We start from the raw sequence: 18952 nt of genomic DNA on the forward strand, positions 1-18952 counted from the left end.
ACAAGGCAAGACTCACAGGCTTTTCTACAAGAAAGACAAGAGGCATGCATTGTCAGGACACTGTTTTTTTCCTCAGCCCCACCTTGACTGTGTCCATGTCCCCACCACTTGAACTGGCCACTATCACAGATAACCTTTACACATGGAAGATAGTCAGGTTCACAGAGTCAGCCCATTGGAAAACCCTCCTGAATAACCCTCCCAGGAACACTTACAAAACTTCCAGGCCACGAAGAGCACGAAAGGCGCCTTCTTCAATGCAACTGATATGATTTTTGTCCAATTGCCTGTGTGATAGAAGAGAAGATTATTACAGCCCCACACCTTGGAGGCTCCACATAGACCAATATGTTAGCTGTTGTGGAAGGAGGTTTGTGGGATCTTCATCTGAACAAGGCACTTGGTCTGGCCCAAGAGATCAGTGGACATTTGCAACACCCAGTCACAAGGTTTCCTGGCCCTGCTGCCACTGCAGCATGTTAGGCTGGGTCACTCACAGATTTTTAAGGTCGGTTGCTCCACGAAACGCCTTCCTGGGAACAGCCTGGAGGAGATTCTCACTCAGGTCTCTGCAAAATAGAAGTTCAAAAGAAGAAGTTGTCAGCCAAAGTGTCTCAGAGATCAGTATTCAAATCTCCATATCACTAGATTTTTAAAAAATACATTTGCATGCACGTGCATATGTACGCGCACGCGCGCACACACACACAACTCCACAGTCTTCCATTCAGGATGGCAAGGCTTTAAAAAAAAAAACCCCAACTATCTACATGTTGCAGTGTAGCGTAATTCTAACCAGCAGGGGGAAGCAGAGGCTTTTTCATTATTGACTGCCGTATAACCCTGTTCCTTTATTCCCTCATCCTGTCTTCTTCACCAAGACCTTTGGTGAGCAACAGCAACCCTTTGTTCAGACTCGACCCAGGGCATTCTGCAGGGGGATATCCTGTTTACTTCCTCACACGTCCTGCGGCAAACCAACCCCTATTGCCTAGTAGCATCATTTAAAAGTCTCCTTTAATAGGTGCCCAGTGTCCCTTTAAGCTGCATCACCATCCGTGGAGATAATGTTAAGTTCTCTGAAGAATCTTCCTTCTGCTCCTGTCTGATGCTCACTTCACCCCTCTGATGCTCTGAAAGAGTAATACTCCTGCCCAGTGGTGGGATTCAAATAATTTAGCAACTGGTTGTTTACAAGCACCATTTTAACAACCGGTTCTGCCGAAGTGGTGCGAACCGGCTGAATCCCCCCACTGCTCCTGCCCCCTCTGCTATATTCTGGGATTCTGCATGCCCAAAACATTATCTAGTCCTACTGTGAATGTTCTAAAACTTTTTAGAATAATTTGTAGAAATAATAACAGGGCACCTGGAAGCAAAAAACAAACAAACAAACAAAAACCCCAGCAACAACAAAATCCACAAAGCCCCAGCAGGAGAACTGTCTTGTTAAGGAATCTGGACTGATCTCATGAAATTGTCTCTCGGATCCCCACTCATATTTCCATGGTGTGTAACACCCCTCCTGCATCTTAATTCTAATCCAAAGAACTAGACGACCTGTTAAAACACTGTTCTGGCTAAAGTTCTTGCATCTCTTACTGACAAAACTGTTTTGCCTAAAACTCGTGCGCATGTTGTTAATCTACATCATTCTACTAACAATCTTATTACAAAATTAGGACTGTTCTAAGAATCAGACCAGGAATTGGCCTTTAGTTGTAGACTGTTTGCTTCCAAGAACCCACTTACAATTCTGAAAGAGACCCTAGGAGGATGCCACAAACCTGGAGGCATCCATCAAGAGCAATTACTCTACTACAGAAGGCTTGTCTGCTCTGTCAACTCTGTCAGACTACGCATCAGTTACTATGTAAACCTGTAGTGAAAACAGATCAGTGGATTTTTTTCTATTTTGCTCAAAAGGCAATGCAGGGCAAACTTAGAACTATCCCAGTAAAACATCTAGACAGATTTAAATACAGTCCTATGCACATGATACACCCTTCCATGCCCAGGAACTTTAAAGGACTTAGAGAGTGTGATTCGCTTTAGGACTGCACTGTTAAACAACTGTAGTATATTAGTTTAAAAAGCAGAATAAAAGTTAACAGAATCAAGCACAAAATAATGAAATTACATGCAAACGAAACACTCAACTTTGATTTGACCATCGTTAGAAGATAAAACGGGGATATGGAATGGTATAGCCTGATCTTGCCAAATCTCAGAAGCCTTAAAAGTCCCTTGCTGGGGTTGCCATTACAACTTGACCATTGCATGAGAATGATCAGAGTTACACATGTGGTGGCAGGCCTGGATCTGGGAGTAAGGACATAGGTGGTGGTGGGGGGTTTCCACAGGTTCAAACCCCTCCCATTACATGTCCAGCTTGCTTGAAACAATGCATGGAACGAAACAGCCGGAAAGTCAGCTCAGTCACTGAACCCACCCCATAAAAAATCTATACCTACGTCACTGTCTGGGAGTCCAGCTCAGTGATGAACCTCGTAGGTCCAAAGGAGTGTTCAAATGACTGGTCAGAGGGAGTCTCTTTTTCTCCTGCAATCCTCTCATCTAGCTGCTGTTCTCCATAATGTGCATGAAACTCCATAATGTGCATGAAGTGGCAAGGAAGGTTACAGAAGAAAAGCTATGGCATGGATATGGTGAAGCACCTCTCCTGGCCATGTTTCTTTTCAGCAAATCATCTCCACACCCTCCCCCTTCACAGCCATTGGGCAGTAATCCGGGGTCCCAGTTCTAGCCGGTCAGCAAATATACCATATATTTCTGCCCACAATCAAGACCCAAAAAACCAGAACAGAAGTACACTGCTTCTGAATTTAGTCTTAAGAGCACAACATGAATGGTATCTAGTCAACTGATATGCCAGCAAAATACAAATTGTCCAACACATCCCCTTTTAAAGGTCCATTACAGAATGGGATAAGAGAATATGGTTTCACCAGGTCCAATGGCTTCTTACTAATACTGTGCCTTGATTGTTCTATTTGTAGTTCACCTTTCCCATTAGAACTCAAGGCAGAGTGAGTCGATACAATCAACAGGATGGGAAATTCAACAAACACATGGGCATATCGTAGGGGGGACAAGAGGGGGCATTCTCCCCAGGCACCATTCGTTTCAGTCTCATGGGGGCGCATTTTTGCCACACACACCCTCCCCCCCCCCCGGGCAGGCTAGGAAGCCGAGGAGACAGGTGGAGCGTGACCCTTGTGTTTGGTGCTGGCAACTCAGGCAAGAAGAAAGTAGGTGGGCACATGAGGTGCAGCCCGCAGGGCCTCCCTTTTCCCGGCAGGGCCCACTGATTGATCTACAACAATGCCACACATTCTACATCTGTCTGGCTCTTCCCTGCCTCCCTGACCATGATGCATGCAGAGAGAGAGGAATGGAGGGAAGAGAACCGAAGGGGGCAGGGACAAGGCCCATCTGGGCAATCCCATGCCCTCTGGCCAATGGCCAAGCCAGCCAGCCAATTAAGACAGGAGCCAGTTGGGTAAGGCTTTACAAGTCTGGCAGGCTCTCACTCTGCTCCAGTGCTTGGCTGTGTGTTGCTTCCTCTGCCAGCCTGGCTTTGAAAAAAGGTCATTTTCTTTTACTATTAATTCTGTGCTGTGCTGCTGCTGCAGGAATCGTGCTGTATGGTGAGGTAAGTAATTGGCCCTTTGCCACCACTCTAGGAGCCCTAGAGAAGTGACAGAGACGGCAGGGGAGCAATTCTGCTGCCTTAGGGCCACACCTGGGCTGTTGAGGGGAAGTTCTGGAGGCCTGGGGTTTCTTTGCTGCCTTTCTGTGCCTTGATTGTTCTAATTGTGCTGTTGGGGAACTCTTTGCTGCTTTTGTTCCCAGCCCCCTTCCATCCCCCATTATTTGTTTTATTTGCTTAACTTATACCCTGCTCTTTCCCCCACTGTGAACCCAAAGCAGTGTACATCATTTTCTTCCTCTCCATTTTGTTTTCACAACAACCCTGTGAGGTGGGTATAGTTGAGAGGATGTGTCTGGCCAAAGTCACCCAGCGTCCTTCCATGGTACATTGAAGGTTTGAATCTGGGTCTCCCAAATCCAGGGTTGCCAGCTCTGAGTTGGCAAGGTGTTTTGGGGGGTGGAGCCTGAAATGTGCGTGAGAGGAGGGGCTTCACTGAGGTATTGTGCCATAGAGCCTATTTTCCAAAGCAGCCGTTGTCTCCAGGTGGCCTGGTCTCTGTTGCCTGAAGATCAGTTATAATAGTGGGAGATCTCCAGCCACCACCTGGAGGTTGGTGACCATACCCAATTCCTAGCCTAACACTCTAACCATTACACCTACTGCTCATATGTAGATCTGCCCCACCTTTATTTAGATATGTGTTGTGTTAATCACTAGATACCCAGGACCTACCTGGCTATATTGGTTAACTGAAGCTTCTCTACTGGAGTACAGAAGAAATGGCTAGAAGGAAATTGTGACCTCTGAGTTCTTTTTCCCAGGCCTGGTAACTTGGATGACCCATAGTAGGGTCGCCAATCTCCAGGTAATGGCTGGAGCTTTCCTTGTATTATAATTGCTTGCCAGGTTAGAGATCAGTTCCAATTAATAAAATGGCAGCTTTGGAAGGTGGCCTCTATGGCATTATACCCTGCTGAGTTCCCCTCGCTTCCCAGACTCTGCCTCCAAATCTACAGGAATTCCTCAACCCAGTTGGCAGCCATAATCACGGATGCATCTTGGGGGGTGCAGGGGCGTAGCTGTATCACTGGCAGCCGGATGTATTCTCATTCTCTCCCCCGCTCCATTTTTTCACTCATTTGGTCTTCCTCACAGTTTGAGATCCAGCTTCCTGCTCAGACTAGATACTTTTCTGCAGGTATCTAGTGGAATTGGAACTGTAAACAGTAAACATTTCATTCTCTCTGTGCTTCCTGAGTCCTTGGTTGAATAGTCTTAATGAAGAAGTCCCTAGCTGTCGTTATTAAAAAGGTGGGTGCTAGATGCTTGCGGGGGAGGGGGGATTTTTCCCCAGGCTCCATTTTTTGTAGATACACCACTGAACAAACAATCAAATATGATTTGAATTGTAGAACCAACCAGAAATACAACTGGAGGAAAGCACAAGTTTTAGCATGACAGATTAAATGATGCAAACTGACATCGGAAGATGCTGCTTACAGCAAACTACACCTATTCGTATAGACCACAGTCCCTAATAATTTATCCAAATACCTTTCTGTGACTTTTGCACAGCGCTCATATTTCAAAAGAGAAATGTGAGTCTATGTTTTGGCTTAAAAGGGGAGTAATTGTGTGAGATAGTCAAAGTTCATCATAGAACAAAAAGAACCCAACAGGGAAATATGATAGGGATGGCATCCTTGCACTGCTTTGTTGTCTTATCCCATCTAACAGGCAGAAAAAATACACATATGAAGTTTCCTAGCTATGCCATCATACCAATGCTGGAACTACACATCTGGGGGCAGATCATTTTAGGATGCCGCACCACACAAGGGAATGATCAATATCACATTACAGTAAGCAACTAAAGCCCGAGAGAGAACACCTTAATGTTCATGATCTCTAGGCTGGTTAAATATATTTGCGTTAGACACTGTGGTGGATGCAGGAGGGTGGGGGGGGGGGGCACAAAGAGATCCAGTTACTGGTAATATGACAATGGGGAGACTGGTCAAAACAAGCCCAGAGATCCCTTGGAAATGAGGACAATGATGCATTCCAAACAATAGTATCAATGTGAAAAGGCCATTATATGCTCAGTCCACTAAGTGGTGCTGTTTAACTTGCTCTTCAGGGAACACACCCAAAATCCAAATATGAATCCTATACTCATTTTAAAAATCTGTTTTTGATTATTATTATTTCCTCCAGCTTTCCATCATAAACACTAACATCTTAGCAGCGATTTCTCATAACCAGTTACTGGTAGGTGCTTGTAACACCGACGCTGCTACCTACTCATGTTTGCCCTAGGGGAAACTGTTTCAAGGGAATACAGGGGAGGTCCCATAGTGGCCACAGTTTCTCCTGGCCTCAGCTGCCTCTATCTTATGCTGGTTTTCTTAGGTCTAAATCCAGGGCAGACGTTCTCATCAGATCTATACAACCTTCCAAGAAATCCTCAAGGCTCCTTTGGAATCAGCTGAATAAAATTTCAAAGCAAATCCTCAAGGAGTCCTGGAAACTAGGATCAAACCCTTGACTTGTAAAAGGGAATGTCACACCATGCCAGAGTTTTCTGTGAAGTACTCAAAAACTGTCTACAAACCTATCACATTCTTGTAAAAATGTCAAAGGACAGAAGATTGAGAGTTCTAGAAATCCTGTCAACATTTTGTAGAATTTAAAAAAAACACAAATATGTTCAAAACGTGGCTTTTGAGATCATCCTCAGAAATCAAGAAGTTCAAATTTGGGAATATTTACTATTTAGAATTAAGATTTATTTTAAGTTGTGGCAGATCAGCTCTTCTCCCTCAGGTATTCTTTTGCTTGTTTGTATTCACTTTCAAGTCTTTCCCCCCGCTCTGTTTTTGTTTTACACCCAGTTCAGAGGACTAACTACACAGATGTTGAACCAGATCAGCATTTGGAAATCAAGAACGTGACCAACCTCCCCAGCTTTTGGCAATTTCACTCCCTTTCAGAGAAGAAAGGAGCAAGGATAATCAAAGTTCCCTGCCCTCATCTCTTGCACAGATTTGTTTTCATTTAATGTCATGCTAAATCCAGGAACATTAATCTGCCAAGATATGAATTATTCCAGTCTTTATGATTAACAGCTTTTAGGCATCAGTGTTGGTTTTAAAAGAACAGCTGACCCATCCAGCAATCCATTCATGCCAACCCAGATAAATTGCAATCCAAAAACAGGCAGCTTTATTACAGCAAGAGAGATAATTTAGCAAGTGAGAAATGAGGGGGGGTGGGGGCGGGGGCGGGGGCGGGGGTGGGGGAGAACCACAGAGGTATTGTCAGAGCGCGCTACACTATTTAGATATGTATACATCACTTTTCTCCTTAAGTGCCTTACAATGTTGTTCTCCCATCCTCCATTTTATCCTCACAATGACAACCTGTGGGGCAGTTTGACAGAGTGCCAGATCCAAGGTCACCCAAAGAGGTTCCATGGTAGAGTACAGATCCAAACCCAGGCCTCCCAGATCCTGATCAGACACTTTAAATACTACACAACATAGGCAGTATAAGGCAGGAACATGGTGCTCAGAATGTTAGGATCTGGAAGACACTGTCAATCCCCCCCTGTATTTCTTTGTACCTCTGTGCTATCATCCAAAATTTAAAGAAATGTTCTGTGATTGCAATACAAATCAGATGTGCGATTTTTCTATGAAAAATATTCTTACTGTATGTTTTATTGTTCAGTATTAGTAAAGGGGGCGCTACTGGAATAACAAATTGCAAATGAGAGTATGCCAACATAATAGGCTGTGTTTTTTATTCTCTTATGAATTAATCTTATTTTCTGTCCTTTTCTACCTTGCAATAGCCTCTTGTCTTCTCTGCCTGCTTTGCTTTTCCATTAGCTGAGCTGCTCTAGTGTCAAGAGGACACAGGGTTAGATGTCCTTACTGAGCAAGGACTGGATGGCCAAAAATGCATCTTCAAGCTCTAGAACTCTTATTAATCAGGCATTACTAATCAGAGATTGATGCATTAATTAATTAATCAAAGAATGCTATAGCAACACCATAAGACCTCGGCAATCTAGATCTGGACAGCTGAATTCTAAAAAGGGCTGTGGAGATCTTTGTGCTGGAACTTCAAGGTACCCGAGGAACTTCTGTTAAAGCTGTGCCTGGGTAGTATGTCCTTGCTAGTGTGGACGATGTGAGAGTTTTAGGAGCCTTTAATTGAAAAAGAAAGACAAACTGTTTCTCTTTATGTATGCAATATAATCTGCTTCTATCAGCTCAGGTAAGGTGGTGAGAATCATTACAGTCCTGTGTAATAGGCAACAACAGAGTGTTTTAGTGAGTCTAATTCTATAGGAAATGTATGATGTAGTCAATAAATCCCCAGGCATGTATAAGTGGACGCGTCCATATATAGCTAAGTAGCACTACTAGTATTAACTTACACTTCAGTCTCTTTAAGAAAACTATCTTGCATTTCTAGAAGATATCAGCGAAGCTGTGGAAGCCATGAACCATTTCTCGGAGGTTGTGTTGGGGTGGATGAAAGCTAACAAACTGGAATGTAATCCTGAGAAAACAGAGGTGCTATTAATTGGCAGAAGAACTGCCCCAGAGACTGAGATGTATCTTTTTCTGGATGGGGTTGGACTCCCCCAAAAGAGCAAGTTCATAGATTGGATTTGCTGATGGATCTGGGCTATCTGTTGGATAAGAAGGAGGCAGTAGCGGCCAAAGGTGCCTTTTACTAGCTGCAGCCTTTCCTAGATAAAAAAGATCTTGTCACTGCAGTGCATGTCCTTGGTTGCCCTTGAAGAGTGTTTTGAAGCTACTGCTGTGAGCCCTTCAGGGCTAGGGCAGGGTATAAATTAAAATTGAAATTAAATGAAATGTGGCATCAGAATGCTGTCAGGAGTGGGTCATGAAGACTGTATCACTCTAGACTTGGCCCTTCTACACTGGCTGCCAATCAGATTCCAGGCCCAATTCAATTTGCTGGTATTAATGTTTAAAGCCCTATACAGTTGGGATCAACATACTTTAAGGACCATTTACCCCCACAAGAGCCTAACTAATCACTGCGGTCTTCAGGAACCCATCTTGGGGTGCCCTCACCATCAGAGGCTGAATAATTGGCATCCCAAGGGGCAGCCTTCTCAGTCACAGAATCAAAATCATGGAATCCCCTCCAGGGGGAGAGTCAACTGTCTCCTTGGATCATAAACTTTCATCAGCGTACGAAGACTTCTCTTTTTCATTTGGCGTTCCCTTGCTGATCAATCTTCCTGTTTATGTGTTTTAATTTTATACATTCTGCTTAATTGTTGCTTTTAACTGGTTTTATAATATGTATTTCTAAAAGTTGTTTTAAAGGTTTTAATGGGATGGGACTCTTTGCTCCATACTGCCCAGTAAAATCAACACTGTTTGATCAAAATGATAAAGTGAGTGGAGGCTATCCCTGGGAAGCGTAGCTCAGCTCTGATTACATCTAAAAACTTTTTGATCATGTGCTGATTTGATTTGGAATGCCTGATCATTTACAAAAGAGATCACATTTCACCAGAGGATTAGAGCTGGCTCTGAGCCCAACTCTGGACATTAAAGACAAAGGTTTCACATTTCACATCATTTACAAAGTTCTGGGTTAGTGGAACTATATGCATGAAGTGTATAATAAAGTAATCTTCTCACAAAATTGTTGGAGACAGTGGAGAAGATTAGGATATGTTTCTCCCTACTATTTTGATGAGTTTGAAGGAGAATCAGAATTTTCTGGATTTCTGATCACATCGAGCCATGAGGAAGTACTCTATATACATTCTTGAATAGTGGTGGCTAGAAACTATAGGAAAACAAGAAAAGACAACCTTGCCTCAAACTTGGCTGCAAATGTCTCCCCACTCCCATAGCATGTATTTATTGTGTATTCCTTCCTCAACAGGGGCTTGCAGTGTCTCCCACAAAGGGAACAAGGTAGGTCTGCACAGTGCAGCCCTCCCCCCCCTCCCCTCCACAAATACTGGCAGATCATAACGTCTCCATTCTATTTTGCTACCTGCTTGTCACTGGTCAACATGTGCAGTTTGCTTTGTTGTCAACTTTTCCTTTGGTGGGATTTCTCATATGGGTGATTTTCCTTAGCAAGTGATGGGGGGCATGGATGCCTTATGTGAATGTTCTCTTGTTTTTTGCACTGTCTGCCCCTCTTGCCTTGCAAAAAGCTGCTCCTTGGGCAGTCCCCCCTCAACCATGTGAGAAGAAAGGGCTTTTCATGGCTTCTTCTGCCAAGTGTGCTGAGGAGGTATCTAGTAATATTATAGGAGTGACCATGGTTCCTTCCTTGTGTGTCCTTGTTTAGAGGCAAGGTGTTTGCAGATGGGAATTGGAACTCTCATCTGCAGCTTTGCCAAGAGTGATGCAGTTACAAGGCTCTTACTGGGCAAGCCATGAGCCACTTTAGAGCAGAGGGTATATTTCCTGTGTACACTCCCTTGTGTTTTGTGGGGGGAATATCAGGGAGGTATCTGCTAGCATGAGTTCAAAATAGGGCTGCCATGGGATCATTGCTAGCTTGCTGCTCAGCAATTGGCAGATACTGGCAATGTCACTATAGATTCCGGGGCAGTTGCTATGGCGTCAGCTCCTTAGAGCTCAGTCTTATTCAGAATATATTTTCTCCGTTGTCAGTGCACAGACTTGCTATGCTGTCTGGGGCTTAGTTTCCCTAAAACTGGAAGCAGAAGTAAAAAAAATGTAGAGACCATATTCCCCATAAACTTGAATAGCACCTGGACTTCTCACATGGGACACGCTAATGCTGTAATTTATATTTTTAAAAATTACTATAAATCAAGTCTAAAAGGTGATGGGGAAGCAACTGGAAAAATACTAGAATGCAACCAGTTGCCCATGACATCGTCTGATCTCTATTAAAACATAATGAATAAATAAGGACAATTTTAAAAGACATATTTTATTTGTTCCTTTAGGATTTTTGAGTGATGCCTCAACAGAGATCAGCTCATGAAACAACCCTTAATTTGGATAGAATTAATGGTGAAAATCCATTGTGGCTGTCACTTCTCTGGTGACTTGACTTTATCTGAACCAGATGTTACCACACCCATACCAGATCAAGCTGTTCTTACAGCACTTGACACTTCTAGAAGAAACAAGTCCTGTGATGTGTCAAACAAATGTGCTGAAGAAATTTGGCATTTACAGAACATCATGTTGTTGTACCCAACAGTGATGAAGCGGACTGAACTTAGCCAACAGTTTGCTTGGGTCAGAATGAAAACAAGGCAGCACTTAACTGTAGCTGTCATTCATCAAGTGATCATCTACAAAGTCCCACACGGGAACTGCATACACACAAACCTGCCACAGAAAGCTTTTTGAGGTTCAAAAACACCTGAGGGAGCTATGACCCCTGAGGCTGTTATCCTGTCTTTCATGGTATGATAAGGAGAAGGCCAAGTGTCTAAGGAATGCACAGCTTGCTCACGTTCACCCTGTAGTTGTGGATGTAGCACTGGTAAGGTGATTCCCTGATTTAGATGGAATCTGGAAGTCACTGCAGCAGGCCTGTGGGCGTGCAACACCCATGTAGATAGCATGATCACAAACAGATAAGAAAAACAGGAATTAGTTGGCCACAGATGTGAAACAGCAATGAGGGTGGTGACATCGGTATCTTTGGGAATGAGTGAAATCCCTCTTAGGATGGTGTTGCTTTGCCCAGAGCTTATATCACTACCCTCATTGTATGTGGGCAGTAGGTTTAGAATGGATCAGCTCATGTCTTTCATTCAAGTACTCCTTTAAAACATGCAAGATGACTCGGAGCCAGGCTGAGCAGAATTCTGACTTCATCTTTTCTCTCATTCCTGCTACCAACAATTCATGACCCTAGGCCTAGGAGAATTTCCTGCCTCAACATCCTACTCCCTTTCAGCTTTCCTCAAAGCTTCACTCTTATGTGCTTTGGACATGAGCCACTTGGAGAGCCCTAGCTGGGATGGGTACCTCGACTACTGAAGAAAGCAAGGCCTCCTAGTGTGAGATCCTGGCCAGCACTCAGCAAGGAACTGAAGCCAAAATGTCTGACATCCATAGGACACAGTTTTCCCAGTAGGGAGCCCACTCAGGCAGACAAGCCAGGCACTTAATCTCCTGCCCTATGGGCCAGGCTCAGTCTGCTGCAGGCAGGAGGGGGGGGAGCGGTATTAGGAAGCTCTCATTCTCTTGGCTAATCCCAACTTCACACTTTAACCTGATTGAGGCATGTTTGGCGAGCCAGTCCCTCACGCTGTTTGAGGGGATTAGGGTTGGGCTCAGCAGGGTGATAATTGCTTCCTACTGCTCCAGCACAGCTCCCCCATAGCTCTGCCATGAAAAATCAGTCTCCATTGTCTCTGCCACCAGTGGGGAACCACTCGCCCTGTGGCTGCCTGCAGTTCAGAAGTCTTTCCCAAGGACTTTCCCTCAGTCCACAGTACTATGAAATAAGAGGCCTCTACATTCTCTGGCCATAACTGCAAGATCTGCCACTCTGCACACACAATCCAGATTTGACTACTGTACTGGTAGAAACAATGACAATGTTGAGATCCAGGAAGGACAAGCAGTCCAAATGCTCACAATGGTGTACAATTTCCCCACTCACCCTTTCTCTGAAACAGTCACATCAGACTTTGCAACCTGCATGCAGTTACTTTGTTAACAGGTGGGGAGATCCTAGCAGCAGCATTCCTGATGTTCAGCATCTGAACACTTCCAGGTTACTGTGCATGTTTGATTCTATTTCCTCCTTTCCCACACCTCTCTTCCTCCCCCTCTAGCAGTGGCCTGTGCCCCTTTCAGACCTACTTACTCCAGAAAGACAGAATCAAATGGCCCTTTGATTCCTCATAACTGTCTATAGTCTGCGTCATCTCCCTTCCCCACATACCAGAGAACTCTTAGCTTGTCCTATAGATGAAAGGCATTAACCCTTTAGCCAAGAGGGTGGTTCTACGGGTGAAAGATTGGTTCTACAGGTGCAAAATGTAGTTGGAAGGCTTTCTCCTTGCACAAAACTGTCTTTGCTTTTCACTCCTTCACACCACATAGCTTTGGGCAAATTTGCTGCAATCCACTATTGGTGCTAGCCCAAAACTTACATTGGCAAGCATAAACAGCAGTCATAGCATACTGTACCCATTACTTCTGCTTGGAGAGATCTTATGGCTCTGAGTCATGGCTTCTTCAAGACTGTGCATGATGGCTTTGACTCCCATGGGATATTAGACCTCGCTTGAATGCGTCTCCAACATCTGCCTCTAGCCCTCCAAAGTCTCCTAGTGAACTGGCTTCTAGCCCATGAAAGCTTCAATAAATGTATTTGGGAGAGGGACTGCAACACCACAGGAATTTGTAACAAGTTCTGAATCTCCCATGGTGCCCTAATAATGTGACAATCCCTGCACTGGGCTACTGCTCAATTACCAAGGATGGGAACAGAAGAAAACCCTATGGAGCCAAAAGACAACACTTGATTTGGAGGAGATTCAGACAACCCCGCCCACCCAGCTGGTCACCAGTTCTGCAAGCCCAGCATGTAGCCTTGGAACATCCCATCCCACCCCTCCTCGCTGCAAGTGACCAGTAATTAGCACAAACAGGGCCTCCAATTCAGCCCCCAGGAGTGACGCTTCCACAGCTGCTGGTCTTGCAGTGTTTGCTGAAGAGATGCAGACAACAGTCAGTAGACAGGTAGGGCTGACTGCAGGGAAATGGATCATGTTTCCCAAGGGAATACTCTGCATTTATGTGAAAGGGAAGGGCATTTGGACCTAGAAATGACTATTTAAAAATGCTTGTATTCTAGAACATCACAGTTTCACAAAACACAACAGATGTCACAGAATCAATGTGGATGGCTTAATTTTGACAGCGAGAAATATGGATAGTGGCTTCATAATGGGGAATGGGAGTGGAGTTGTGCCACTCTGGAGGTGACATGGCAACACCTAAAAAGATGGCATATCACAAAAGGCCACAGAATTTAAAATACTGTAGTACTCTAAATGCCCTCTCCCTGCTCCCCCCCACACGTTAAAAACTGCCCAACCAGCAGGCACGTACTTGTAAATTCAAATGTAATTTATTACTGCCGCAGTTGCCTTCTTCCTTTCCTGCTGTGACTGAGAAGCTGAAATGTATTTAGCCCCCTGCATGTAAATGAGAGCCTTTGGTCAATTCAATCATTCTGGAATATTAGGAAAGGCTCCTATCCTTCAGCTGTGTATTTTTTCATTAGAGGACAGCCTGGGAGTTAGAGGGGAGGCGGAGTAACAAACAACAAGAACTCAAATCTCTTTAATGTGTTGAAAAGAAAGGTGTAGTGGAATCAGTGCATTGGCAGAGACCTTCCCAGGGAAAAGAAATTGAGCACTTCAGGGGAAAAGAGGCACAAGGAGAACTGACAGCTGGGAGGTGAAGCATGACACATCCCACTTGGGAGCAACAATGGCTATGAATTGGATTAAGCTCTGCAATGAGCTACCCAGGCAAGGGAACGGGCTGCATTTACCATCATTCCCAGGCTGCCAGACAGAACCAGGAGATTTCTGAGGTGGCCCAAGTATAGTACAAGCCAATTTAGAATGAATTAGTTTAGCCTTAACACCAGGAAAGTCCCTGATCAGTATAAATTGGGAGGCGGAGAGGAGATCATCTTACATTGTAATTCTAGGTTTACATGTTGTGGCAGCATCTCCTGCACAGGAACTGTGGGACAAACACATGAAGCTTTCATAGTGTTTTAGTATTTCTCTGAATCACCACATTTTACAGGGTTGAGCCTGACAGAGCCAAATGTTTAAGCTGAGCGTAGGCAGCAGTTATTTCTATGGGAAGACATTCACAGCTGTTAATGGGCCTTTCCCCACTTATCTTAATTCTCCCTATGCCATGTGCTGCTCTCAGCGCGCAGCATCCCTGGCGCACGCCCGGGCATCCCCACACAAGGGGCCGTTTAAAAGAGCACCAGGGATACCGCGCACTGAGGGGGCGCGACAGCGGCAGCGTCGGGGTGGCTGCGCTGTCACCGCCCCTGTCATGGGGAGTGCCGGGGGACCCTGAGCTACTTTCGGAGAGTAGTGCGGGGCTTAAGGTAAGTGGGGAAAGGCTCAAAGTCTCATTGAGTTTGGTGCAAGACAGAATGCTACAAAACATCTTGTACAGTTCACCTATTTTCCTACTTCCAGATTTTAGAATAGCTACTTTTAAAGACTCAGAATTTGAAATGCACCAGAAGCAATGTGCTGGCTCCCAGCATGACAGGACTACGAAGACTTATTTGCCTACAAAAAGGTGTGCTTCTTTCCCATGAGACATCAGTCCCCTCGGGCAATTGCAGTATGCCTGATGTAGCGACAAAACAACTTCACAAATAACTGAAATGTGAAGGAACCAGGAAATGCATGCCTTGCGCTTCTTGGCTCTGTTGCGTCTCAAAGAAAAACTATATTCTCTCTTCCCCCTTGGTGAGAGGAACAGAGGAGGCTGTGTTATACCAGGTTCCACAGATCACTGGCACATCTACTTCAGTCCTATGTACTCTAACTGGCAGTGGCTCTCCAGGGGCTCAGACAGAGGAAGATCTTTCCTGACAGCTGCTATCTGAGACCCTTTAACGTAGAGATGCCACAAACTGAACCTGAGACCTTCTACATATTCAAACACTGAATAATGAGAAGCTTCAGCAGGGCTGGAGGCAGTCCACGAGGGGTTCCCTTGTTGCATGCTGCACTGAGCTCAAAGTTTTGACAGCCAAGAGAGACTCAGCACCAGCTGCAGGGAGCAGAAGGGTCATCTCAGGTAGCGTGGCCTGAAGGATGCATCACAAATGGATATTGCAATATGATTGACTTAATCCAGGAATGTCAGAAATTATTTGCGTTAATCCCCCATCTGACCTTGAATGTGTGACTAACTATTAATCAGATTTAGGATGAATATATTTTATGTTGCGGGTTCCCCCCCCCCCCTCCATGTCAGATGCACCACATTATCGAGAAATATGGATTAACGGAAGGCAGATGAGAACTAAGGAGAGTGCCATGTGACATTAGAAATCAATACAGCCATCAGCACGTGCATTAGCCGTGGAACACCTCAAGAAACAAGATCTTCTTTCAATGTTTCTACTGAATCATCAGGATCCCTCATAATAAATTTTCAGGCACCTGCATACCTGCACAAATGTGTGGTACAATGTGAGTGTGATTTGTAAGCACAACACATTAGTGACACATTAAGTTTTGATTGTGGCTGCCTCATGCTATTTTCACATGCAGGATCCCAGTGGTGTGTTGCCAAAGCTGACACACTGCACACCAAAATCTCGCATTTCATTCAGGAAAATATATACAGCACTTTTTGACTCACTGTAAAGTCACTGAAGACTAGTTCAGGCTACGGATAACTGGGGAATAAGTATGGAATCCAAGCAGAGAAGAAGGGCAACGGCTTGCAGGCAATAGATTTAATAAGATATGCTGTGCATTTGCTGAAGACATGGTGTGTGTTTTTTAGCAAACTGGATCAAAGTTCACAGTGTGGACAAGGTTGAAGCCTTTTCTGTGCCATGATCCCAATTCTAGCAGGCCCCTTGTAATGGTTAGGAAATTAGTTCCTGCAGCTGCCGTTTGACTGTGGGTTTTAAAAAGCCACATCTAGCTTGAGCTTCTACCCTGCCCTGGATAGCCCAGGCTAGCCCAATCACATCAGATCTCAGAAGCTAAGCAGGGTTGACCCTGAAAAGCATTTGGAGGGGAGAGATCCAAGAAATACCAGGAGGCAATGGAACATTTCTGGCCTTGAAAACTCCACCTGGAGTCCCCACAAGTCAGATGTGACTTGATGGCAAAAAGTTTGAGGCCAATTATGAACAACATATTTGCTGCGTGTGTGTGGTGGGGGTGGGGGTGAATGTCTGCCACAACAAATTTTCTTTTATGGATATATTCCTTCAAGCCCTGCTTTCAGTTTTCATTTTCTCTGCAGCAAGTAACACCATTTCTAGCATGACTTTAATTTTGCTTCACTGCCAAAGCAAGCAGATTTGCCAGTGAGCACAGCTTTGCCCCAGAGATCTCCCCTCCGCCCACAGCCAGTCTTCCCACTCCCTCCCACTGCCATCCATGCCTTTACTTTCTTCCCCTTCGATGTTGCCAGGTCCTCCAAGTGAAATAAAGAAGCGCACTCACGTGGGTTTAGCCAAAACATACCGATCCCTGCATTCCATTGATATATTGAAATATGCAGTTTAAAGACTAAGCCAGCAACCTGGACTACCAAGTGCAATGAGATTTGCGCCTTTAAGAATAAGAGCCTTTAAGATCTGTGCCTTTAAGAATAAGTTGATAAGCAGAGTTAAGAGAACCAGGCCACGAAAGTTCTCTGTAGAAAAACTGCACACATGGGAGGGAGTGCCTCCTCGTGTGTAAACAGTGACACACAAGGAGAGTCCACTGAGAGAAGAGTCCTGAGGTAAGTGTTCTGTGCATAATGGGCCCCAGTCTCTTATACTGGAGGGCAGATGCAATGCTCCAACAAGAAATAGGATTCTTGCATCTTCCTGCAGTGTCATCAAGGAGAAGCTCATTGGCTTACTCCCTTCATAAGGTGATGCGACTTCCCCCAATTATTTTAGTCCTTGCTGCATCTTTGAAAGAAAGATGTCAAAACAGTTCTGAGACATCAGTGAGTACTGAAACATGCACAGGGGCGATTCACACAATCCCCAGGGCCTGCCATGGGTGACCTCTACTTTGTACTGAAGTAGCCAACCATACAACTCCCACTGCAGTGTCTGAACTGAATTTTTGACTGATGAATGAGGATGTAGTAAAGTTTGCTTAGAATTTACCCATCATAGCTTGGTCTTATGTTTTCATCATCTTACCAAGACAGGCAATGTAGGTGCTCATTTCAGATAGGAGGCCAGGCTTCTGCAGTCTGTGATATGGAAATATAGCCACTTTGTGATTATGCTTGTTCAGGGAGGCTGTTTCTATACATTAGCACATACTATACATTAGCACACACTGTTTCTATATATTAGCACCAAGACATTTTGCTGTCTTTGCCAGTTTCGAGATTTCCAACAGCACCAAAATTTGCTGCCAGACAGTAAATAGCTTCTACCTTAACTAATACAACGGAAAAGAAAAGGATCTATGAATGCTTGCCAACACATTCTGAATACTGGGGGAAAGTGTCATGTACTACGTATTGTAGTATACAACAGAAGGTTGCAACAATGAAGATTTAAAAGAAGGAAATACTTTGTCACTGCTGCAGCCATGCTTCCCTTTTGTGGCCTGGGATATATGCACACTGCCTCCCCATGTGGAAGGCTTTCTGGCAAGTAGAGGCATTCTCTGCCTTTTCCCAATAGTTGCAATGAGCTGTCCCCAGCTACTTCCTTTGGCTCCATCTCAGCTCTCCCAGGGTTTCACACTCCATAAATCAGGCTTCAGATGCAGGGAAAGAGAGTGGTGGTCAGGCTGAGGAAGAGGGAAGGAAATATACAAAAAAAACCCCAAAACTTGATTAATCTGCAAAATGTAACTGAAAGGAGAGGTCCTTCAATAGGTCATGAGTGATTTTTACACATAGTGTGCCACTATGTATCACACTCATTTCTAAACAAGCAATTTCCCACGATGCTCAGACACATTTTACTAATGACTGGCCCTTTCAGTTTGTAACTAGAAGCCACACAAATCTTCACACTGAGATATATGCAGTTGAACAAAGTTGCTTCAACATACAGTTTGCAAATGCACCAATTCCCAAGGTTTGCCAATCTCCAGGTGGAATCTGGAGATCCTCTGGAATTACAACTACCTCCAGGCTACAGGATTCCGTTCCCCTATAGAAAATGGCTGCTTTGGTATGGCTTTACACCATGATGAGATCCCTCGCCTCCCAAATTCCCTAACCTCCCTAGACTCTATTCACAAAATCTCCAGGAATTCCCCAACCCAGAGTTGGCAGCCCTAATTTTCAGGTATCTACTGAATCTTTAGTTTAGAATTCATGTGAATTCTAAAATTGTATTTATATTTAACCTTTCTGCGAAATGGGTTCACTTTCTCCTCATTCCATCTAATTCTCTCTCTCTGTTTACTGCACATGGCCATGAAGTGCTGAATGATTAGTAGATAGTAAATTGGTGAAACAATCAACTTTCAGCCTGACTCTGTGTAGCAGCAAA

General features: G+C 44.5%; 1 protein-coding gene across 1 annotated transcript in view; it reads right to left on the reverse strand.

Moving 5' to 3' along the window:
• The window catches only part of SLIT1 (slit guidance ligand 1), a 139549-nt gene that overhangs the window by 40290 nt on the left and 80307 nt on the right, over positions 1 to 18952 (reverse strand). Inside the window, exons 5-6 of the mRNA XM_048505212.1 lie at positions 498 to 569; positions 216 to 287 (exon numbers count right to left, since the gene is read on the reverse strand). Of these exons, the coding sequence (XP_048361169.1) occupies positions 216 to 287; positions 498 to 569 (144 nt within the window). The remainder of the gene's footprint in view (positions 1 to 215; positions 288 to 497; positions 570 to 18952) is intronic.

Source organism: Sphaerodactylus townsendi, linkage group LG08 (assembly GCF_021028975.2).
Source record: "Sphaerodactylus townsendi isolate TG3544 linkage group LG08, MPM_Stown_v2.3, whole genome shotgun sequence".
NCBI classification, from domain to species: domain Eukaryota; kingdom Metazoa; phylum Chordata; class Lepidosauria; order Squamata; family Sphaerodactylidae; genus Sphaerodactylus; species Sphaerodactylus townsendi.